General features: G+C 33.7%; 3 protein-coding genes across 6 annotated transcripts; 1 reads left to right on the top strand and 2 right to left on the bottom strand.

Moving 5' to 3' along the window:
• Nucleotides 1-7,709: 7,709 nt before the first annotated feature.
• On the bottom strand, nt 7,710-14,743 carry LOC108208030 (protein HESO1-like). 4 transcript variants are annotated; one of them, XM_064087632.1, is made up of 10 exons: nt 14,510-14,743; nt 13,704-13,805; nt 11,817-11,955; nt 11,307-11,471; nt 10,210-10,388; nt 10,038-10,133; nt 9,588-9,657; nt 8,850-8,980; nt 8,421-8,531; nt 7,710-8,211 (listed from the first exon to the last, which is right to left on the bottom strand). In XM_064087632.1, exons 3-10 carry the CDS (start codon nt 11,953-11,955, stop codon nt 7,843-7,845), a joined length of 1,260 nt encoding a protein of 419 aa, XP_063943702.1. In that variant the 5' UTR covers nt 13,704-13,805; nt 14,510-14,743; the 3' UTR covers nt 7,710-7,842. The 4 variants fall into 4 exon arrangements, with proteins under 4 accessions (XP_063943702.1, XP_063943703.1, XP_063943701.1 ...); XM_064087633.1 differs by having other exon boundaries at nt 13,704-13,764; XM_064087631.1 differs by lacking the exon at nt 13,704-13,805 and having other exon boundaries at nt 14,510-14,742.
• Nucleotides 14,744-16,460: 1,717 nt separating this feature from the next.
• Nucleotides 16,461-17,137, top strand: LOC108208578 (histone H3.2). Its single transcript, XM_017379111.2, has one exon. It carries the CDS (start codon nt 16,533-16,535, stop codon nt 16,941-16,943), a length of 411 nt encoding a protein of 136 aa, XP_017234600.1. The 5' UTR covers nt 16,461-16,532; the 3' UTR covers nt 16,944-17,137.
• A 1,224-nt stretch (nt 17,138-18,361) lies between these two features.
• Nucleotides 18,362-24,837, bottom strand: LOC108208573 (protein HESO1-like). The gene is made up of 9 exons (XM_017379103.2): nt 24,616-24,837; nt 23,299-23,467; nt 22,686-22,850; nt 22,015-22,193; nt 21,843-21,938; nt 20,543-20,612; nt 19,622-19,752; nt 19,335-19,445; nt 18,362-18,888 (listed from the first exon to the last, which is right to left on the bottom strand). The coding sequence occupies exons 2-9, from the start codon at nt 23,435-23,437 to the stop codon at nt 18,526-18,528; spliced, it is 1,254 nt and encodes a 417-aa protein (XP_017234592.1). The 5' UTR covers nt 23,438-23,467; nt 24,616-24,837; the 3' UTR covers nt 18,362-18,525.

Raw genomic sequence — 24,837 nt, 5'->3', positions numbered from 1 at the left:
AGAAATCCTAGAGTAGAAGAGTCTACTTGGGAATTAGAGAGTGAGATGCTAGAAAAATATCCTCACTTATTTGACTAAGTCAGATTCTGAGGGCAGAATCTTTTTAAGGGGGGAAGGATATAACGACTCGTAATTTTGTGCTAGATTATTAAATAATAAATGATAATTATGTGATTATTTGTTAAGAGTGAAAATTTAATGTTATGTGACCTTGACATGTTACTCGTATGTGTTTGTGTGGATAAATACATTTGTGGTGGTTGTTTTAATTATTTAATAATTATTTGTGAACTTCAGAAAATTGATATTTTAGCGAATGAATTATGAAAAATACAAAAATAATTTCAAATATTCGTTTTAAGGTTCCATAATGTTAATAATTATTTTTAAGACTTTTAAAAATTCTGAAATATTAGTTTTGATAAAAATTGGATTTTCGGTGAAATATTTTTGTATTAAACTTTCAAAATTTGTAAAATATCCAAAATTGATTTAAAAATTTTGAAAAATTATTTATAAGCTTTTAATAATATTATCTAGCTGTGGTAAATGTTTCGTGATTTTTAGATGATTTTTCGAATAAATTGCATATCGTAATTGTTACGTTAAAAACGAAACGAAATATGATAAAACACGAGCCAAGGACACTTGGCATCTTTTGGGAGCTGAGAATTTGCATGAGTGACAAGTGTCACAACCAGATTTAATGTGGGGATGACTCACCCATGTAGTGAGATGCATGTAGGACAAGTGTCCTTAGTTGTATATAAAAAAAAAAAGAAAAAAAAATACACACACACACCTCACACCACTCCACTCTCTCTCTCACCTCTCTGCTCCCTCCCTCTCGGCTCTCTCCCCTCTTCCCTTTCCAGATCCCCTCTCCCATTTCTTTCCTTTTCCTTTCTTTTATTTTACAAAATTCCAAAACCACCACACATTTTCCTTGCAAATTTAATCAACTGTGCGGGGAGTATTTAGGACAAATTCCACAAGTGATTTTCAAGCATTTATGATTTCAAGGGGTATAAATTCGAACCTTCTTATTTAATATCTTTATTTTTATTTTGATCTATGATTTATGTCTTGATTGAATGGCTATGCGATTATATACATGATTAATGATAAGTGTGAGTAGATTATTATCAAATTAATTTTAATTATGATATTCTAATTGTGGTACTTGATTTTGAATTATTTGTAGGGAATATTGATTGTGTGGTTATTTAAATTAAAAATTTAAACTATTTATATATATGTGTATATAATCGGCTTTTATAAAAAAAAAATGGAAGAGGAATTGCTAAGCCTTTTATATGATTACGTGGTAATTGTGTTGTGATTAGAAGCTACTATATATTTAAATTTGAAGATTAAAATTTTGATTATAGTAATTCGAAAAAAAAATAATATTCAAATTATTAATATTATATATATATGTTTGAATTTTATTTTTTTAACTTAAAAGAGGGGAATTGATTAAGATGTTACAATCATATTTATGGAGTATCTTGATATTTTAATTTTTGAATGGTAATAATATTCATTATGAGTATTCAAATCTTATCAAAGGAGAAAGCGAAATGGAGTTTGGTTGATACATTTTGATTGTCGGTTGAATTTTGGCTTGATTGGCTGTGTTTGGTTATTTTGGCATAGTCCTATGTATAGGGGAAATGCTGCCAAAATTTTATTAAAGCTTTAGTATAGAATTATGTGCGTGATCAAAATTATGCTTTACTTGCTGATTGAAGCTGTTATGACGAAGGGTAGTATATTAGCTGAGGATATTAAGGATAAGATTTTCGATTGAGATCTAGTCTTTTAAATTATGTAGGTTCCCGACAGCAGTAGTATTCCACACCTTGTGTCTTTTGCTCAGCTCAGGCAAGTGTACTTTCCTTAAAACTTTTACTTATTTCAAATGCATGATATAAGTACCGTTTTGATTTGAAAGGTTGAATTTGCCAAATTGGTACACATGGTTTCAAAATATTTATAAATGATTTTCACAGCTCGGTTTAGTTCCTTTCAAGCTTATATGTTATAAGTATACTTCTGAGGGAATAAACCTTTTTCTTGAAATGTAAAGCTGGAAACTACTCGAACTTTGTAAGGCATTTGGTACGGTTAATAAGTGGCTGAGGCGCCAGTCCCAAGTTTTAACAGATCTGGTTGTATATGTGAATCCATGGATATTATTGTTCAACATTATCTAATGTGTTTAGGTATTGTTGGGGCCTGTGAAGGACTGATCATCTTTCGCAGACCATTGCGTCTTATCTAAATCCAACATGTAAACAGGTTCGAGATTTTGGTTTTAAAGGAAGGGGGACTTCCTATTTGAATTGAAAAGCTTTTAGAGGAAGGGTTACTTCCAAATTGATTTGAAAAGCTTTTGATTTAGAAGCAGAGGCTTCAACTTGATTTGAAAAGCAGATAGGAGTTGATATTAAACTATTTTTGAACTGTTACGTTTTACTATTCTGCTTCCATACTCGTTTTACTATACAGCTTTACTTACTGATTTGTTTACATCACAATTTTCTTACTGTTTACCGTACATTTGAATATTCTAGCACTTGCTGAGCATTCCTGAGCTCACCCTTGTTTTGTTTATTACTAACCCTTTTCAGATACATCAAAACCACCCTTCTTGCCGTAAGAGTAGCCGAGCACGTTCCTCTAGCTCTTCGTTCTGGCTCAGTAGCTCTCAAGTAGTTCCGGGCGGTTGGAGTCATATCTAAACTAGGTTTCTGGCTTGATGTAGATATTTCTGTAGGTTGGTTTTAAGGGATATGGTGTAATCTCATGTAGAGATTGTCCCACATCTTGGTTTGTTTATGATATAAGTTGTAAACCTGTGACATACTTAACCTGACAAAGATCCTGTTGTTGGGGTTGTTGTGTGAACTTAATAATATTTGCTAGACAAACTTCAGATTTGTGTTTTAATATGGTTAGTGGCTCCAGAACTCTAACCCCAGGTTCGGGACGTCACACAGATCTTAGCACTCATTTACAATGGTATATGAAAACTAACAAAAGAAAACATTGGGATGTCAAGACATCATTTCGTTGGGCGACATATTAAATTTTACACCGTTGGTAAAAAAAAATTGGTTCAGCCCTGGCAATTTTACAAAATTGGGACCGTCCTAACACTCTCATTTATACTTCTATATTATATTATTAAAGTTGAAATATTAAAATTTTAGTCGGTCAGTATTTCGGCCGAATTATGAACCTTCTTATATAATCAATTTTTCTTTTTAAATAAACCAATCATCTTTTATATAATTAAATATCCTTTTTAAAAATTCAGTTAGTATAATTTATTTGTAATTCAATTAAATTTAAGAAATAAACGATAAAATTACAAATATTATAGATCACTCGTGGATGACACGTGTTATAAATTAATATTTCCATAAATACATGCAAGAACAACGGGCGCAAGGGCAACCTTGTTACCTGTAGACAAATGAATAGCAACATTACATATTTACATCCTTAACACTATTCATAAAATACTCCATCCACATAGAAGGATTCACAGATCCACCACTAGCAAATTTAACTTGCTTAATTTCACTTCTCAAACACTTATAAACATGAACACATTCATCATCACAGGGAGTTGAAATAGAGCAACCTAAAACAGACAAAGACCCTAAATGCATATCTTCAAGAGTGATAGCTACCCAACCTCATGGAGAAACAAAAGTATTTGTATCACAACACCAAAACCCCATGGAAGCTATTTTTGTGTTTGATATTTAATGGAGCATTTTCTTCATTATTTTTATTTTGTTTGCCAAAATTTTCTTCATTATATAATAAGTTTGTTAAAGTGAAACAACTACACATGGAACAGGTGGAGAACCATTCATCTCCACCGAGTGTTCGACAAAATGCACTAACGAAAATTTGACAAGGCGGCGACAAAGTGGATATGGAAAATTGATAAATACATGCGTGGATCATAACTAGGGTTGAGCTTTCCTCGGGATTCAGGAAATTGACATGTTCATGGGTTGGTGTCAATTCATATGGGGTATTTAAAGGGATTTTTTTTATGCATCACATTTATTAGGGGTATAATTAATTGAGATTTTTAAAGATTTTTTTCATCTACCGCATTTATTAGGGGTATAATTAATTGAGATTTTAAAAGATATTTTTCATTCATTAAATTTGAGGGGATTCAAATCTGATTTTCAAAAATTATCACAATCTTGGAAATTCACTTAAGATTTTAAATTATTTAGAAAAACTGGTGGTATTTAATCATGATTTTAAATTATACTTCAAATTTCAAAGGTATTCAATTGGGATTTTTTAAAATATATTAAAAATTGGTTGTATTCAAATGGTGATGAATTTTTTTTGGACTTCATAAAATGATGAATTTTTTTTTGGGGATTGTGTGTATTATAAGATATTTCATATTCCACCTAAATCCATGAGATTTCGAAACATTGTGCTTAAATCATAAAGACTCTAGTCAGCTTTGCGATATTTATAAAGAATCCGGATAAAATCAAAATCAGATAGAATCAATTATTATTCATAAACTACACTCACTCCGTCCCACAATACAAGTCTATTTTGTAAAAGTTGCGCATATTAAGAACACATTAATTTGATAATATTTTCTCACTTGTACCCCTGATTAATGAATGAATGTGGACTCTTATTCAGTCCTCACTAATTGTCATACATTTTCAAAAAAGGTAATTTTGGAATATTATCAATATATTTGCATTGGAAATTAAAAGTCGACAAGTTTAAGGCACAAAATTTTTTTACAAAAAAGACTTGTATTGTGGGACGGATGGAGTATAAAATCAATTAAAATCCCAGATGAAGAATGAACATTATTGGTCTAAAATATATGGGTGACCTTTAATTAATCCCAAAATAATTCCACTTTTCTAATTGGATAAACATTTATTATACTATCCGACTCTACTACAGTATGCAGTGTTTTCCCGTCATAACGAGCCGTTAACCATCTCCAACAAGGGTTGTTAAAATAGTTGCTAAGTCATGCCAACTCGGTATATATATTAATTTTTTATTTTATCTCTCCTTCATATCACATTTGCAACCTCTTTGTAAAATACACTCCAATAGTTGGCAACTATAAGAATTGTCAATGTAGTCCCCTAAATAAATATTGTATACCTATTTCAAATACATAAATGGTTAAGGTTAAATATAGTTTTTGGATAATACTGTAGTTTGCTTTTAGCTAAACGACGTAGTTGCCAACTTTGAGTAGCAACTCATTGGCAATCATGAAGCTCTAATAAGTTGACAACTAAAAATGTCATGCCACATAGACATTGGCAATCTTTTGCCAATTCCTATCTTTTTTTTGACAAATGCAAGAAAATTTCATTAACTTGAATATAATACAGTCGGGACAAACCCCCAACTGTCGATACAACCAGGTGGTAAAACAAATAACATGCTAAAAACAATTAGATGATTTGTTTCCTGATCGTTTAACAGATAGAATTCAAAAATTCTTGAAGCAAAAAACGAAATCAAAGACATCCTAAGCGATCCAAATTGCACCAAAATCTCTGGAAACAGTAACATCGCAATTGACCATATCACATAAAAACTATTGTTAGCCCAATGTTCAGAAACACCAATCGCATAAATCGAGATTGGAGAAGTGGCACCACAGCTATCTACATGCCGGATACCAGCTATAGACTTGCCGAAGGCACCCCAGCTATCTACATGCCGGATACCAGCTATAGACATGCCGAAAGTGTAAACCCGTGAATGATGAACAATCTTTGATTGTGAAAGGTGAGCTCTTGCAATAATCACCACCGTCCCAGATTCGATACAGTTTTTGTAGATCACCAAAAATATCAAGAAACTCGTTTTCAACGGATCCAACACGAAATAAACCCAATCATGACTAAAGAAAAACATAACAAACACTCCAAAAGGAGAGACAAACCACACACTCCAAGAGGAGAGACACACAAACACCCAAAAGATTGGGTTTTATTGAAAAGAAATTAACGAGAATAAAAGATAGATAATGAAAGGGTTGGGGCTTTCCACCGGAGAAAACCAGTGGAAGCCCCTCGATTTACTTGAAAAAGAGCAAACCCTAATGGAGGAGGAGGAAGAGAGGAGGGAGCCAGCATGCAGATTACCAATTCCTATCTTAGTTACTCTCAAAAAAGAGGAATTATTTTAGAATTAATTAATCATAAGCCCTTACTAAATTTTAAATCAATGACATTCAATTTTCAACATTCCTTGTACCATAATATGCAGTTAACCAATCAGTAAATAAGAATTATTTTAGGACCAATCAGAGTTCACCCCTAAATTTTAAACCAATGATGTTCATTCTACAACTTTGCTTTTATTAAAATTTAACCAAGATAATGACCATGGGTAAATCATTACAACTTTTTTATTATATAATATAATTAATCACTTCATTTTCATTAATTATAACTCATCTAATTAGGCTCGTTTTCACTATCCAGTTAGAATATTATATAATAATATGATATGATGATATGATTAGATAATAATAGAATTTCATATTTACTTTAAGTAATTTTAAAATAAATTTAATTTAATGTAAGTAAAGTTGAATCATCTTTTTTTTTTTGGAAAAAAGGAAATTAATTCAATAATGAAAAGCCATACGGCATCTACAATAACAATCTAGTCGAGCAAACATAAAACAGATCATATCGCTGATTAATCTAGTCTTTACAAAGACACAATCAAGCGATTTGTTGAAATTGATATATACACATATAGCCTTCATCAAAACCCGTTTGAGCTATCGATCGTAACTGTAATCCCATATAAATCTTTACCACTGAATCAACCTCTTGAAAATCTGGTAGATCTAACGTCCTGGACATTGAATCACACCAAAAAACACACCAAGCTCTCACAAGGAGAGAATAAACAAAACTCAAATAAATTGGGAACAAAAATCACCCAAAAATTTTTTATCAAACAAAAATACAATCTTGAAAGATAGAAATCCTTACCTGGGGAGGGGTATTATTGAAAAACAAGAACAAAACAAAAAAAATAACTGATTTGGGGCTTTCCACCGGTGAAAACCGATGGAAGCCCCTCACGACGACTAGGAAAAAGAAAGAAGCTTGATAGGTTTTTTTTCTTAGGGTTTCGAGGAGAGGCTTAACGAGATCATATTATCCAAACTTTAGTTGAATCATCTTACGATCAATCAGAGGCAACACCTAAAAATTTATATTAAATTTTATCCAAGATATTAACCGCATACAAGTTAATCATAATTTAACTTATAACTTTTTGGTTTATAATATAATTTAATCAAATTTCCTTCATAATCCAATTATGACTAATCTAATTAGACTCCTTTTCATTATCTAATTAGAACTCATCTTCGGGTCTCAGAATTCCTCAAATAAATAATTAACTAATTTATTTTTTATCGCCATTAATTATATATTTTCGATATCAAAATTATTTAATAATCATCAATCTTCGTCGCATTTTTTATATTTGTACATGACTCATCAATATTTATTATTTTAATTTAGATTAATTTATACTTATATTAAACTCAACTAAAATTTAGTTAGAAGATTTAAATTTATAATTCTTTTAGTGATTCAATTATCATATAAATTTAATTTTGTGCGTAAAAACAATCGCTCTTACTATTATTTTTTGTATTTTTACCAATTTCATCAACGGTGTTAAATTACCAAAACAATACAAACAACCACCACACACAATACGATATCAAATACGATCGGTGCTGTAACCTGTTACAAATTTTTAGTTCGATTAAGATGGTTTTGCCTTCCAAATCTGTCCTGTTTGACTATGAGGAGGCTGCACCGGTTTGTTCATATTTTCATTGTTGGAACTTCTATTATTCCTGAAATTCCGAGTTTGGTGTGATTGTGACTGTGATGATGAAGCTTGGTTCACCTGTGGGCGACTCCGGTTGTTTCCTGGCATGTTTCGGAATATAGATCGTCTCGCTGGTGACAATCGATCTTGTCTAATTAGTGTAGCGGAAAGGATAGCCTGGTTATAATAATTTGATGCAAGCATATTGTGTGTAGCTCGAAATGCATCTGCCATCTTTGTCAGATGGTTGTTGGTAACCGTCCTTGCAGTATTAACAGGCTGCTCAAAAGGATCCTCAACCTAGAAATTAAAAATGCAAAAAAAGTTGAATTCGGGGGTAGAAATGCATATATTAAAGCTTTAAGCCATTAAGGATTCCATTAATAAGAAACATGTTGGCAGAGAGAGGGAGAGATTACATACATAGAGTCTAAATGTCTAGAGAAAGAGAATTACATACACATAAGAGTGCAAATGTCAGAAAGAGAGAAAGGTTAGGAATCACATACATAGAATGCAAACGTCCTGGGCTGCCACGCCATGTTGATCTCGATATCTTCCCAACATCCAGAGTAAACATTCATTCCTTGTGCTAAGGCCCTCACATCAATGTCAGAGAACTGCAAAGATAGTAAATGTACATATATTAATTTGCTACCCTTAATTCAGTTTTTGGAGCTTTCACTGCACCCACACACATATTATGATGCGCAACGTAATAGCAAATAAGAGTTCAGATAATGCTGCTGGCTGCATATCCTGCTAAAGCTGTTGTAGCTACTCTCCAGCACCTATTGATTTTATTTCTCAAGAAAGAGAAGATTTGCCACGGTGTTTTTGCTACCCATAATAGTTCTAATTGTACCAAGTATCTGACTTTCAGATAACAATTGAATGCAGGCTAAAAATAGTCCGTCATCAAAAAATTGTAGAAATACCTTTTCAAAGAATGACATAAACAGACCAGACAAAGTACTTCGGTTTATCCTCCTAGACCTATTCAACTGGAACCTGTTTATGTTCACAGCACATGTTTCTTCGATTTGTCTCTCAGCATCAGCTCTCACACCTGTATGGAAACAAAGAAAGTATTACGCAGAGCAACTCATTTTGGATCTCAAAGAAGTTTCTAAATGAAGTACAATTTATATAGATAATCATACTTGGAACCTTATTTAACTGCTATATTAGTCCTAAACCACACACGCCGATTAATATCATGCAATCTTTTAGATATGCAATTGCATCATCTCCATACTATCCTGAAGATCTGTATACGACTATACATTTTAACAAACCCTCTTCATATGATAATAAAATCTTCTCAACTTACGAAGCAAATGAGAGTTCATACATTAGCCGGTTTAACTCGTGTACCTTTCAAGAATTGGATTAGCTTGCAGTTTAATCTTAAAGCAATTGAGCAGCAAAAACCCCCAAATTTCAAATATTTGATAAAAATAATGTGAAAAAGTAGGACTACAGTTTGAATCCCAAATCAGGGTGTTCGCTCAACTTCAGTCTGTTATATTTGAATTTTGTTTAACAAAATATACTTTTAGCCAATGTACCATCATTCAATTTTTTGCCTTGCAGTTCATATTCGACTATACATACAAATGAGATTTGTGAAATGTGAAGTTAGAAGCGGACGTTTTTAAACTTAATACTGTTACCTGAAAGGTCATGTGCCAAATCTCCTGGATACAATTCCTTGAGAGGAGGTAGAATTGCCGGTACACATGTCTGTATGATTTATAAGAGAATAAGCCTAGATAGTAGTGCTTCTAGTTTCTAATTTAAAATTGGACTATGAAATTTCATATATCACGAACAGTGTCTGGACAAAAAACAGTAACAAAGGAAATCTGTTTGCCAGAAAGAAGCACATCAAATGTCAGATATAGACTAATATCATTCTAAACAAACACAAGGATCTCACAAATTTGAGCAACCTAAGAACATGGCAAATCCAGTCGAAAAAGGCTATAGAATATAGGGCATTGTCCATTTCCTTTTACATGAACCTAACTGATTTCGAATTCGATATCTTTTTATGCTACCTAGTTCAAAAAATTGGTAGAGTGCATCAAAATATTCAACACATATGATGGGATTGATATAACCTGAAAGTGAAAGAGAACCATCAAGGTGAGACAATACGAATTCCAAGTCCCAGACTCTGCTTCATCTGTTTCATGCGCTCTGGCCCATTCCTTGACCTGCATATAGGAAACATGTTAAAATGTTGTATATGATTCCCAACGCATGCATCTATAATTTAGTTAAAGGAAATACCAGCAAAACTATATCTCGAAATCGTTTATCAATTCCATTGATCCAAAACAGCATCTTGGCCTTCATTTGACCAAGCAAATTATTAATATAGATATCACAAGAGATCCTTTGAAGGCTGTGCTCCAACTTCAAGAAAGGTACTCTGGCATTACTGAATAATCTGAGCTTGCGCCATGTACCTACAAACAGGGACGGGACCAGAAATATTTTCCAGGGGGGCGAAATTTTACTAAAAAAATTTTAAGGACAAAATACTACAAAATCATGAGTTTTGGGGGGACTAAATACTACAAATTATGAATTTTAATCATATAAATTGATTATATATAAGGGCTTGGGGAAGGTTTTGGGGGGGGCCAAGACCGCCCCATACCCCCCCCTTCCCTCCGTCCCTGCCTACAAACAATCCTGGTTAATACTAAAAAGGAAGGTACACTTCAACATAATAGTTTGCTTCATAACTTAATATATGAATCCTCATACCAATGTAATACAGTGATTATATATATTTTTATAGATTATGTGTACACAAGTAATATGTGTCCTTTACCTTTGATGTATTGGCATGACTAACCTCTACTGGCATAAAGGTTTGTCACAATGTTGTCTGCCACACTCATAAGCACAAACGATATCTAATAATTCTATATATGAATACTGGTGATTGTGTTGGTCACATCCTCATATTTGCAGAGAATAAATCATCAAGTAATGCTTTTAATAATTTTCTAGTTAAGATAAACACCAAGCTCATTACCGATATCTTTGAATAATTCACTGAATATACCTACATATTAAGCAGATTACTGAAAAGGTAGTAGAAGCAATATAATAAAACATATCCTTTCTGCAAAATATTTACAGTACTATTTTTCTGCCAGTTCATGATTCAAGTGCCTATATATACAGTCCAACAGAGGAATCAATGATTCGGTAACTGACATCCGTAAATTAATTGTTTTACTACATATTGTGAATGGGAAAACTAGTATTTGTGAATTTATAGATTGATTGTTTTACCACATATTGTGAGATGTCACAAGGGGCAGCAACAAGTTCAAAGTATGCGTATAGTTCCAAATCTCGAAAATGATTACCTTTACTTCTAAGAGCTCCTACTAAATCTGCAAGCAAACTTTCTTTCTGCCTTTTCCCTGTATTTGAGATATGAGAACCAGTAAGTATCTCTACAGATATATCTAAGTCCCCCCATTTCGTGAATAGTTCAGATACAAACGATCCAATTGGTTCCACCGTTGCACCTGTGTACAACAATTAAGTAGTGAGTTTTATTAGGCATATCACCTTTAAATTGTGAATCAGAATTACTACATTCTATCCAATTAAGAGTATTCTGTTCATTACTTTCTATTTTTGTGATGGCATGCCATTAGGACACAAACCTATGCCAGTTGGCATATTCTGAACTAAAAGCTCACGAAGGACAAGTTGAGGAAGATAGAATACTATAAAAAAGAATGTCATGATACACTTGAGTCCTAACCAATTTCATTATGTCTTAACAAGAATATTAGTTTTGTTTCTGAAGAAATAAAGGATGTAAAAATTATGCGAGGGAGATACTACTTGCTATAAACCTCTACTACCTCTGAGATTTTCCACTGTCTGAACAGCATCTCGAACATCTGCCATGATGTCAAATCTCACTGCCCAATCTTTTCTCTCAGGTTTAATCATAGGAAGAATACTCTGAAGTGCTTGCTCTAGTTGACTATAGGCACTCATCTGCAAATACCAAAGCAGTCATAAATGCCATCAAACAAGACTAGAGATATCTGAAACTCAAATCTAAGCTTTTAGGCAGGTAATTAATACAAAGGATGCATATATAGCAATATAGCACGCGTATATCCAGATTTAATCAATCCAAAGTGCACAAGCATACATTTGTATAAGAACAGTGAATATATCCATACACCCATATGAATCAAGCATATCATATATAGATTTGAGTGAATGATCATTTCATTGTTTCCATACAATGAAAAAGGTGTGAGAATTGATGTTGACAGACATATTGCAGAAAGATGGAACATAAAAAAGTTCTTATTAGAAGATAAGTCAGCGCAAAGATGTATACCTTCAAGTGAGAATTTGTCTTCAAAATCAAAACTTCAAGATGATCATTGGCCAAAGTTTGAGTGCCGATCGGATGAAGAATTGCTTTTTTCTTATTTGTTGTTGAAAAGGGGCTACAATGATATTGAGCACGCGGCGCAGATATTGTCTAATACTTGGATTAGAAAATTCTAGGGTTTTACTGTCGCGATTTGGTGGGCTTCCTCTTTATTTGGTTGGGCCGGTTAAGGTGAAAAAGGGTGAGTCGGGTATATTTTAGTATTATATGACAACGTAAATTTTATGTTGAAACTCGAATTGGAGAAAAATGCAAAAAAATTGTTGTTCTCCTTGTTAGGTCTCCTCTAGTCCTCCATTTGTTAGACTTAAAGATATAACCACTAATCATCTTTGTGATATTATCAAGCCAATACTATAAAATTATATGCAGAAGTGTACCTGATTCCATGATGGTAGATTGTGGTACTTGATCTTACACAAACATTAGCCTCTAGTCCTATCTCTCACGAACTAATGGGAATAGCGAAAGGTTGTGAATGTTCTTGGGACCAAATTCCTATTATGTTAGCCGAATTAGACTCCACTAATAAGGCTTCACAATGAGTATATCTCTCGCTTACCCAACAAATTATTCAAAAAAACATACATTCAATAACCAAAAGTGAGCAAAAAATTGCATATAATTATATAGACCAAGCGACTTTTGTCGCATTACCATAACTCGATCCTTAATGATCACCAAATTAATATATTCAATCAAGTACGGATGTGTGAATGAAAAGTATATGCAATATGATCTCAATCATGCCTATTTTCATTCGGTCCTTAATACCTTGGTGAGATCAATATTTATTTTTTCAAACTTTATGACAAAACTACAATTAAAGGATATCTCATAAAATGCAACAGAGCAAATATACTACAAACTTTATTATGCATAAAACTCAAAATAAGTTTCATAATGCTGAGAGTGGTTTACAAGTGAAAGGAATCAGTTAAAATTAATAGTCAGATAAATTAAATAAATGAACCACTACTTTATTAGATCTTTACGCGTAATAACAAAGGACCTTAAGATGATAGTCATAAAGTCATACTACGTTTCTCCACACACACAACACAAACGGATCATAGAAGTAAAGGTAAACATCATGTATACATTTAAAGATTTTCTTAAAGCAAACCCATAAGGATCATATATATACAAGGTGCAAACTTTTTACTGCTTTATTATACACATAGCATAGCTTAGTGCAATGAACCCTAGCTACACTGGAAACACAGGCAAGACAGCGAACAAGCTACACAAACCAGAATAGGGTAGAAGAAAAAAACACACATGCAGGAGGCTAGAAATGAAGAGTTGATTTTAAAGTTTTCACACTCGTAAGCACCTGTCATGAACGAAATGGCATTGTCTCCCAACTCCTTTCACGCTCCTTAAAACCTTCACTCCTTTAGACACATATAAAAAGTCTCAAATTGATCAAATCTACCTAAAGCATGATAAACAAACTTTGGATTATCTTTCATAGTTTCTCACAAATACCGATAGCAAAGGGTAAATATTTTTGATTAAAAATCTTATTTAGCTAAATCACTAACTGCAAAACACCTTCCACAAGTTATTCAGAAGAAGATATTTCGAAAGTCTTTAATCTTCATTTGAAAAAACCGCATTTCACAAGACTTGCACACATGGGATTCTTTTCTAATACCGGTCACAACTTTGAATAAGTATAATTCGTATTAAGAGCAAATTGAAGGTTTGCCATGACAATTACGGTTGCACCACAGTATTTTATTAATGTATCTTCATTATGCTGAAATGACTGGCATAAAACAAGTTTAGACTAGAACGTAGGAACTATGTCTGCTAAGACAATTAAGCAATTGTCCTTAGACAATTTAGCAAAACCAGCAACCATGATCCATCACAAAATCAAACAGATTCCTAATGACAATATCATCAAGCTACGAGACTCGACACTTCATCCACTACCAAATAATTACGTTAACCATAGCTATCCGAAACTTCATGAGGTGTCTCTCAAAGAAACACTAGTCAAGTTCCTAAACTTCCACCAAATTTGAAGTATTAAACAAACCAATTCTTAGTCTCGATTCTTTCGTATATCTAAATAGTGGACATAAAATACTTATTTAGCAAAAAAAAAAAAATACTCAGAGAGTAGAGTACCTGAGCCAAGTTGAACCTGATTTGAATAAGTGGAGAACCATTGCTCTCCCAGCGGTTGTTGTCACATTCTCCACTTTGTTTAACAAATTATGTCCCTTGCTATGATTATCTCTGTCCACGCCCACCATTGGTACGATTATCTGTCCACGCCCACCAGTTGTTCGACGGCATGTCGCTAATAAAACATATTCATCGACGACGACGAGCTTATCAAATCTGAATCTTAAATATTATGTTAATATCCTTCATCTTAAATTAGATGAACCCGTTGACTTTGAGCACACAGTTTAACGTTCAGTGACCGCATAGCTACATGACTTATTTTTAAAATTTTAATTTTGCAAATAAATTAAATATGAAATTTTTATTTACAAAATAAAAAATAAAAAAATAAATTTCGGAAGTAGACGCCAATGCACCAAAAGTTACATGCTCAAAGTCAACGGGGCCATCTAATTTGGGATGGAGGTAGTATTATACTGTATACCGTATGCATAGGGGGCATTTGGCTTAACTTAAAAGTGTGATTTATTATTTAAAACAAAGAAATGAATTATAATTTATAAGTGAACCTGACTTATAAGTTATTAAAAGTGTTTGAATTACTTTTTCTTATAAGTCAATTGAGTGTTTGGTAATTTAAATGTATAAATTTAAAAAAAAAATCAAATTATTAAAATATTAAAAACTTTATTAATAAATAAAGTTTATTATATATTATAAATTTTAAAACTTCATAATAAATGCAAATCACGGGAAAAACTCAAAAAAAGCTAGCATGTCTAGCTTCCAGCTTCTGGGTTAAAAACCCAAAATAAGCACTTCTGCTTATTTTTGCCAAACACCATATAAAAAGTAGAAGCTGCTTAAAGTGCTAAAAGAAGCCCGGAAGCACTTATAAGAAACTTAGCCCAACACCCACATAGACTTTATTATTTGAGGATTTTTTAATCATATAATTTTTTTAAACTATAATTAGTTTAAATTTTTCAAATTAAGAATTATAATAATTATGTAAAAAAAATTTTAACTTCAAAAAGAAATTTATGAATGTTCACTGTACTTTATAGTGATATGTTTTTTAAATATTTTTCAATTGTATAATATATAAAAAATTTGATCAGTTTGACTGTTGAAAGTCAAAACTGGACAACTAAAAAGAGATGGAAGGAATATCAATTACACGGGTAATTCATAAAAGAGGAGAGAGATGATGTTTTTAGTAGCAACTTCTTTTCAATTGTTGTTTAAATTTCAAGTTGAAAGCACATAAAAAAGGTCATTGAAAATGCTGCGGGAGAAGTTGGGTAAATGTTAAACAAAAAAAATGAGAAAGAGGACGAATACAAACGCGAACAAAGAGAATGAAGTTAATTACTATTTCATTTTATCTTTGTTAGTTATCTCAAACAAAGAGTGTTTTCTTTTAACTCTACCTTTTTTCTAAAACAATTTCATCACATAATCAATATGAAATTCATTTTTTTTTTGAAAGCATACGAAATACATTCTTAATATTTATATTTAAAAAATTTACAAAAATTTAATTTTTTATAAAAATAAATCCTTAATAAAAACTTAACTTAGATCTCCGAACATCAGAGAAACTTTTCTTTATAAAGATAATATAATATCAAGCTAGGCTCAGTCGTCTTCAACTTGCAGTAATTCTTAAATGTACCGATTTGGAACGTGAAAATATTTTATTTAGAACTTCTCAGTTTTTACATGCCCGCCTAAATTTTCACTCTTCCGCGGTTCCGCCCGTCAGATTTCAAATCCCCCGCCTCAAACAAGTAACCATCCAAAAATCAACGGCCACGATCCGCGCTCATCCAATCCCACCCACCTCCACGTCAGTGATCCGGGTCAATCACATCCACAACCGTAGATCCAGTCCCCCAATCCAACGGCTCACATTCACCTCAACTCCCATATAACCACCACTCTCAAACTTCACATCACAGTCTAGCATTCACACACACACTAAAACACACAGTTTTCACACACAACAGCAAAAGCAATGGCAAGAACAAAGCAAACCGCTCGCAAGTCCACCGGCGGCAAGGCCCCCCGCAAGCAGCTCGCGACAAAAGCCGCCCGGAAGTCAGCCCCGGCCACCGGCGGCGTCAAGAAGCCCCACCGTTTCCGCCCCGGAACCGTCGCGCTCCGAGAAATTCGCAAGTACCAGAAATCAACCGAGCTTCTGATCCGAAAGCTCCCGTTCCAGCGACTTGTTCGGGAGATCGCCCAGGACTTCAAGACTGATCTTCGGTTCCAGAGCTCTGCTGTGGCTGCTCTCCAGGAGGCTGCCGAGGCTTATCTGGTTGGACTCTTCGAAGATACTAATCTCTGCGCGATTCACGCCAAGCGTGTCACCATCATGCCTAAGGATATTCAGCTTGCCAGGAGGATCAGGGGCGAGAGAGCTTGAAGGAGGGATGAAATTAGGGTTTATGTATTTCGATTTGGGGGTAATGTGGTACTATTATATGTAATTGAAGAAGTCGAATGAATTGTGTTCAAAGTGTATGTCTGCGTATAGCACTAAATCCGAATTTTATATGTCCTTAATTCAAATTTGAACCAGTAATTGGATTTGTTTAAATGCATTTAAGTTTTTATTTATATTTTTATATCTAGTATGATAAGATGATCATAAAAAGTTGCAGTAAAAAGTGTGTGCTTTCTTTGTTAGTTTAAGATGGCACTGCTGCAGTATTACTAATGATTAGCAGGAGGCATTTAATTTTAACATTACTGAACTTTACTATCAATATTAAACTGTGAGATTTAGGACATTTTCTTATATTTTCATTATAATAAATTATTATTTTTGAAATATAGATTAGTCAATAATATCAAAGTACAATGTTTGGTAGTATAACTTTTTGTCAAAAAATAATTTTCTAAAAAAGCATATATTTATATAAATTTCCAAAAAAATTAATAACTAAGAGATGTTTAACATAATTTATATTTCAGTTTTTTTTGGAAATTAGTGCAATATTTTGTAAAATAAAATAATTATAACATCCTATAAACAAATGACACATAACTATTGAAGTATTGGTAAAACCTACTGGGCCATTTGACACGTAACACGCTAACATGAAACGAAACTACACGAAAAAAATGGATATGGATTTTGAATTTCGATACAGTACACGAACACGAAATTACACGATAGATATCGTGTCGAATATGAATTTTCATTTTGGGTATACGAAATACACGAAAATATGCAAAATATATAATATATTAGATATTTAATTATGTAAAAAACATATATTTATATGTATGTGTAGGTATATATTAAAGATACATTAACAAATTTGTATAAAATTGTATACGAATATAAATATATCATTTACACTTAGTAAAATTATACATGATTAATATATATTAAATTTATTAATATTTTTATATATAATGTACACGAAAGTACACGTTTTGGATCGGATCGGGTATAAGTTTCAAATTAGGTGCACAAAATTAAAACATTTTAAGGGAGGTTAATGTTCATGTCCTCGGGGCCAAATGGGATGCGAATTGTGAAAGGAAATGAGATTTTAAAAACATTTATAATGATATAAATTTCAAAATGTATTGAGGAAATAAATTACTCGTCTATTGGGAATCAACAGGAAATGAACTTCCCGTTACCAGCAATGAAATCAATAAGCCACACAATTACACCCGAATCAGGGTTTCAGTTCCCATTCACCAAACTCAAACTCATTAACCAAACACCGCACTGGTTTTAAAGACCACCCTCCTGTCAAAACTCCCTCCTTTAATACACATTATAAAAAAAACGATCGCACAAAAACTCAAACTTGCCCATGAATGTCAACTAAAATAATTTGTATAAATTTGTAAAAAATTGTATATAATCTGTACAGTTCTCTCAACTGATACTCAATTGTAAAAATTTTACGTTTAGACCATGTGGCCTGTGCAAAGAACTCCAGTAATGGTACAGTAAATTTAGGCATTTGATACATGATATGTATCTAACTACTGGGTCTTGGCCTCCAAGTCTGCTGCTGTGCTTGACTTTGGTTAGGCTGAACTGGTCTGTTCCTGTTGGCACTGCTGGAATGACCATTATTCCTTGTATCACGACTTTGATGTGATCTGTTTACCCATGGACGGCCTTGGTTGTAGTTTCCAGGGTTATTTGTGTTTCTGACTTGTGATCTCGTCGCAGTTGGCAATCGATGTTGTCCAACTAGTGTAGCAAAGAGAGCAGCCTGGTTGTGATCATTTGAGCTCAGTATGTAGTTGGTTGCTCGACATGCATCTGCTAATCTTGTTAAATTGTTACTGGTAACCGACCTTGCAGTATTAGCAGGCTGCTCAAATGGATCCTCAACCTAAAAAATATATTTACCAAAACAGACAAAAAGTTAAATCTGGAGCTAGAAATGCCTTTATTAAGGCTTAAGCAGCTAATAAGGTATTCAGCAAAAAAAAAAAAAAAAAGCAGCTAATAAGGTCCCATTAATGAAAAACATGCCAACATAAAATTGAATCTAGAGCTAAAAATGCCTACATCAAGGCTTAAGCAGCTAATAAGGCCCCATTATGAGAAACATGGCAACAGATAAAAGTTGAATCTGGAGTTACAGATGCGCTTATTAAGGTTTAAGCAGCTAATGAGGTCCCATTGATGAGAAAACATGGCAACAGAAAAAGGTTAAATCTGGAGGTACAGATGCCTTTATTAAGGCTTAAGCAGCTAATAAAGCACGGTATCTATGTGTGAATGAGAGGGAACCGCGCGGGGGGGGGGGGGGAGATATATACAGAGACAACATACATAGAGTGCAAATGTTCTGGGCAGCCATGCCATGTTGCTCTCAACATCTTCCCACTCTCCAGAGTAAGGGTTGATCCCTTGTTCTGAGGCCCTTACGTCAATGTCAGAGAACTGCGAAAGAATAATGTATATACAGTAATTATTTCGCTACACCAAAATTAGTGCCAGGCATTTTTTACTGCAAACACACACATACTATGAAGAGCAAAAGATGTATGTTATCTGGCAGGTCATGTTTGTGTTTACACTATTTTTGCAACCCACATCAGTTCTGATTGTGAAAATACCTTCGCAAAGAATGAGATGAGCAGATCAGATAAAGAACTTGGGTTTCTCTGCCTAAATCTATTCAACCGAAACCTGTTTATGTTCACAGCACATGTTTCCTCAATTTGTTTCTCAGCATCAGTTCTCACACCTGTATGGGAAAAATGAAAGCATTATTCAGAGCAACTTATTTTGGATTTTGAACGGCCAGATTCTAAAAGTGGTTTCGTGCTTTTGGTGCATAACAAACTGCATATCTATAACTGTAATAAATCCTAACCCCAGCACAGATTAATATCATGTGATCTTCAAGATACACAAGAAGTTTGCAACATTGCCATACCATCTTTAAGATCTGTTCATATTTCCATCAAACCATCTTGATAGGCTGACTAAATTTTCCCTACTCTCGTAGAAAATGAGAAATCAAACATAAGCCAATATTACTCGTGTACCCCTATGTCTATATTGGCTGGCTTGCAAATTAATCTTGATGGACTTCATCAACAGAAATTCCCATATTTCAAACAATTAGTTACCATAATGTGTACAACAAAACCAAAGAAGTGGAACTACAGTTTGGACCCCTGAGATTAGAGTATGCTCAACCTCGGTATTACATTTGAATTTCATTTCAACACACTCACTACACTGTAAGCCCATATACCAGTATACCACTTATTACCTTCCCATTTTTATTCCACCATATGATCACCTGTATATGAGATTTTGAACTCTTAAGTTAAAAAGAAGATCAATCAAAAGTCATATCAGATATCTCCACCAATTTGAGAGGACTGTTAAAGTTAAGCTAGACATGATTTTTTTTTTTTTTTCCCTGCTAAATAACTAGACATGATTTTTGATATAATATAAATATGAGAACTCACTAACAGCGATCTTTACCTCTGAATAATATATAACTATATCAAAAATGGTACCTCGAAGGTCATGTGCCATATCTCCTGGATAGAGTTCTTTAAGAGGAGGTAGAATTGCAGGTACACAAGTCTGCAAGATATATATAAAAATAAGCCTGGATTGTAGTGATTCTGGTTTCAATTTTAAATAAGACTTGGGCAATATAATTTTAATAACACTAGACCAAAGTGGCTGGGCAGAAAACAGCACTAATTTTTTTTTGCTAATCAGTTGGTGTCAGAAGGCTACAGAACATCCCTATTCAGCCATACTAAAATCATCCTAAGCAAACACAGAATGACAGCAATCTAATAATTTTAGGCAACTTAAGAACATGGAAAATGCTGTAGAAAAGGCTAGATAATAATACATGATGCATGATATGTTACATATGACAATTTGTTTTCTTTTCTCCATGGATGCAATTGGTTTTGAGTCTCAGTCTCTTTTGATAATAGAACAGGCGGTGTCTCTTTTAATCTCTAAAGAGCTTAGGAGGACTTTACTTGTATCTAGGAAGCACAAGTGCGGGTGCGGTGATACGCTAATTCGGGAAAATTAAGAATATGGGGATCCAGGTTTGGGGGGATTCGGCAATTATTAAAGTATTATATATATATATATATGTGTGTGTGTGTGTGTAATACTTTCATAATTAATTAATAAAATGAAGAAGAGGTAATCAAATTGAATGAAATAGTCAAATACATAAGTTCATCAAGCTTGAGTCTTGACAAATAAAAGACATAATTTGTAGTTTTGTACACTACTTCCCATAAATCACTTATTAATACCTAAATATAAACTAATTGACAATTGAATTTAATAAAATCAAACTAAAAAAAAGCCAACCAAAATCAACCTCCAATTACTGTACTAGTCAGCTGGTCCATATACACACACTCACAAACTGACCCCCTGTCCTTATGCATATATACATACACGAGATACATATATACATACACTAACAGATGACACAACAACTAAGCAGAGATGATGGTTGGAGCTGAGATTTTCTCCCTCGATATGTAAGTATGTTCCAATTATGGCTCAAAACTGAAATTGAGGATACAAGTCCCGGCTTTTTTAAATCCCCGTATACTCATCCCGTATCCCCTACAAATCCCGCCAGCGAAGTACAGAATAAGCCGGGTGGCGCACCCGGTGTGCGGTGCTGTACCTAACTGCCGCACCCATACTTCCCAGACTTTTTTTTTGAAAATCCATGCTTCCCGGACTTGTATATCACTATTCACTTACTTGAGAACCAGTAATAGTTCGAAATTAATATTCACCACATGCAAAAGGGACTGATATTACCTGAAAATGAAAGATAACTAGCAAGCTGAGGCAGTATGAATTCAAAGACCCAGACTTTGATTCGTTTAGATCATGTGCTCCGGCCCATTCCTTGACCTACACATATGACACATATCAAAATGGTGTATATAACTCCTGAGACAGGCATCTCAAATTTGGTATAGCGAAATACCAGCAAAACCATATCTCGAAAGCGTCCATCAATCGCATTGATCCAAAACAACATCTTAGACTTCATTTGACCAAGCAAATTATTAATGGAGATGTCACACGAGATATTTTGAAGTTTGTGCTCTAACTTCAAGATGGGTACCCTGGCATTGGCGACAAATCTGAGCTTGAGCCATGTTCCTGCAAAGAGGTACACTTCTATGAACAATATATTTCATTATTTGCTTCATACCTTTATATATAATCCCCAGATCAATGTTACACACATATGGATCAACTATATTTTCATAGTTACTAATATATTTTTAATCTATTGGTACAAATAGCCTCTACTAGCATAGAAACTTTACCTATAAGGAGGTAGATGCAACATAAGAAACTTTACTGAATCATAATACAATATTTATCCTTTATGGATAACTACTTTTTACTATTCTGCCGATCAAAGATTGCCCACACACACACACACACACACACACACAACACCAGGAAGTGATGATTAGGCAACTGACATCAGCAATTTTTGGAAGTAATTTGTAAGAATGAAGAAACTTGTCGGCAGCACACATATTGATTATTGCCTTAAGTTCATAACTTTATACCGTGAAATGTCACAAGGGACAACAATGATTTCACAGTATGCATATAGTTTCAGATCTTTAAATAGATTACCTTTCCTTCTAAGCGCTCTTAGTACATCTGCTAGCCAACTTTGCTTCTGCTTTCTTGCCGTATTCGATATATGCGAACCCGTAAGTATCTCTATAGAAATATCCAAATCCCCCCATCTTGTGAACAGATTGGATACAAATGAACCAAATGGTTCCACGGTTGCACCTGTGTACACCATTTAAGCTGTGAGTTCTGTTTGGCATAAAGCCATTTCAATTTTAAAAAAGGAACAATGATATACCATCCAATTAAGCACCAATTATATATGTGTAATGTGTGTGTGTATTAGTCATCATAAAATATCTCAATTTCCATATCAATTTATCTATGTTTCTGATAGCATGAGAGTAGGATGCAGACCTATTAGGTCTGACCTATGCCAGTACCAGGTTTTTTTTTGTTTTTTTTTTTAGATAAGCATGCGAGTACCAGTTAGTAATTTCTGAACTAGGAGATGAAAAAAATGTTAAGTATGAGCAAGATAAAATCTAACAATAAAACTGCCAGATAAATCTTCATTCCTGACCAATCCCATTTCATGTCTCGATCTGAAGATTGCAGGAATCAAGAATGTACGTAAGCTAGGGAGCTACTAGTCATAACGCATTAATACCTCTCAGGCTTTCCACAGTCTGAACAGCATCTCGCACATCTTCAATGATATGAAATCTTGCTTCCCAATCATCCCTTGTAGGATTGATAACCTGAAGAATATGTCTCAAAGTCTGCTCCACTTGAGTGTTGGAACTCATTTGCCAATACTAATAAAGGAGAGGAGAAGACTGCGAACAAGGAATAAAGATTTCATTTATATCATGAAAAAAACTCAAATTAAGTATATGTGGATGAACTATAAACACACAGCATTCAATCGATTGAAATTAATGAAATAACGATGTGTGCGGAAGAGGAAATCTAATATAATTGTGTGTGTGTGTGTGTGTGTGTGAAAGAGAGACAACACAGCAATTCCAATGATATAAAGAATGCATAATAGTTAAATAATTTGGTCAAGCATTATCAAATTTATTTTATACATGAGAATATATTAGATTATATATATAATCAGGTGCAATTGGATAGGGTCATAGGGTCTTTATTACATCGGATGAGCGGAAATCCATATTTGCTTTTAACCCATCGATCCTTATTAGGTTAGGTTATTAGTGGATCAGATTTATTTAATACAGTTCATATCCTTTTGTTAAGGCTCAGATCGAAGCCACGGTCCACTAACAAGCCTACCTACCTACTGGGCATGGGATAGTCTGGGATTAGGTTTGAAACTACAAAAAAATCGGTACTTACTAGAGTTACCATTTGAGCGTTAATTAATGAGCTACCAATTAAACAGCCAACTTAGACAACCAAATGGGTAATTCAATTAATTAGTTCAGTTCGTACTGGTTTTATTCGGTTTCAGTTATAGATGGCAAAAAAGTTTCTGTTTCACTTACTATGCTCTACCCTGGCAAGTTATTCTCTAGGAAGAACACAAGATTGTATATCTCTATCTTTGTATCATCCTGCTAGTATTTTTAGTGTCATCTCTCAATCACATATAAACACCGCTGCATCATTCATCAATCCCCTCAGTAGCATCACAGACTCAAAATCAGATAATCTTTAATTCATCACACAATTCACATGTATCTCACAAATCCGAGCTTTGCAATTTTAAATCCTCAAGAAACAAACAACAAAAACACACATCACTCCAGTCTCTTCACACCATTCCACATCATCACAAAACCAATCACAATCAACACGATAAAGACGAACACAACAATCCTCATTTCGACAAATCTACACAATTACAGCACACACATAAACACGTACATACACAAAATTCACACACATCCATCACAACACGATCCTCGAAGCTGATTGAAAGCAATGTGTGTATAAATAAAGATAGATAAGTGTTTACCTGAGAATTGAATTGAGAAAATCAAGAGCACGATTGGTGAAGTAACATGGAAGCGAGGGCTTGAGATGCTTTATATGGATAAGTTTTAAGTGGTGAGATGAAGTGAGAGTGTGGTCAAAGTGCGGCGAACTAGGGTTGAAAGTGTGGCGGACTGGTGGATTGTATCATGCCCAATTCGTTTTGCGTACGGGCCCTCAACATAGCATGATCTCTGTTTCGGCC

This window comes from Daucus carota, chromosome 2 (genome assembly GCF_001625215.2).
Source record: "Daucus carota subsp. sativus chromosome 2, DH1 v3.0, whole genome shotgun sequence".
In the NCBI taxonomy this organism is placed as follows: Eukaryota; Viridiplantae; Streptophyta; class Magnoliopsida; order Apiales; family Apiaceae; genus Daucus; species Daucus carota.
The sequence above is the reverse complement of the archived record's forward strand: the minus strand, read 5'-3'. Positions and strand labels throughout refer to the sequence as shown.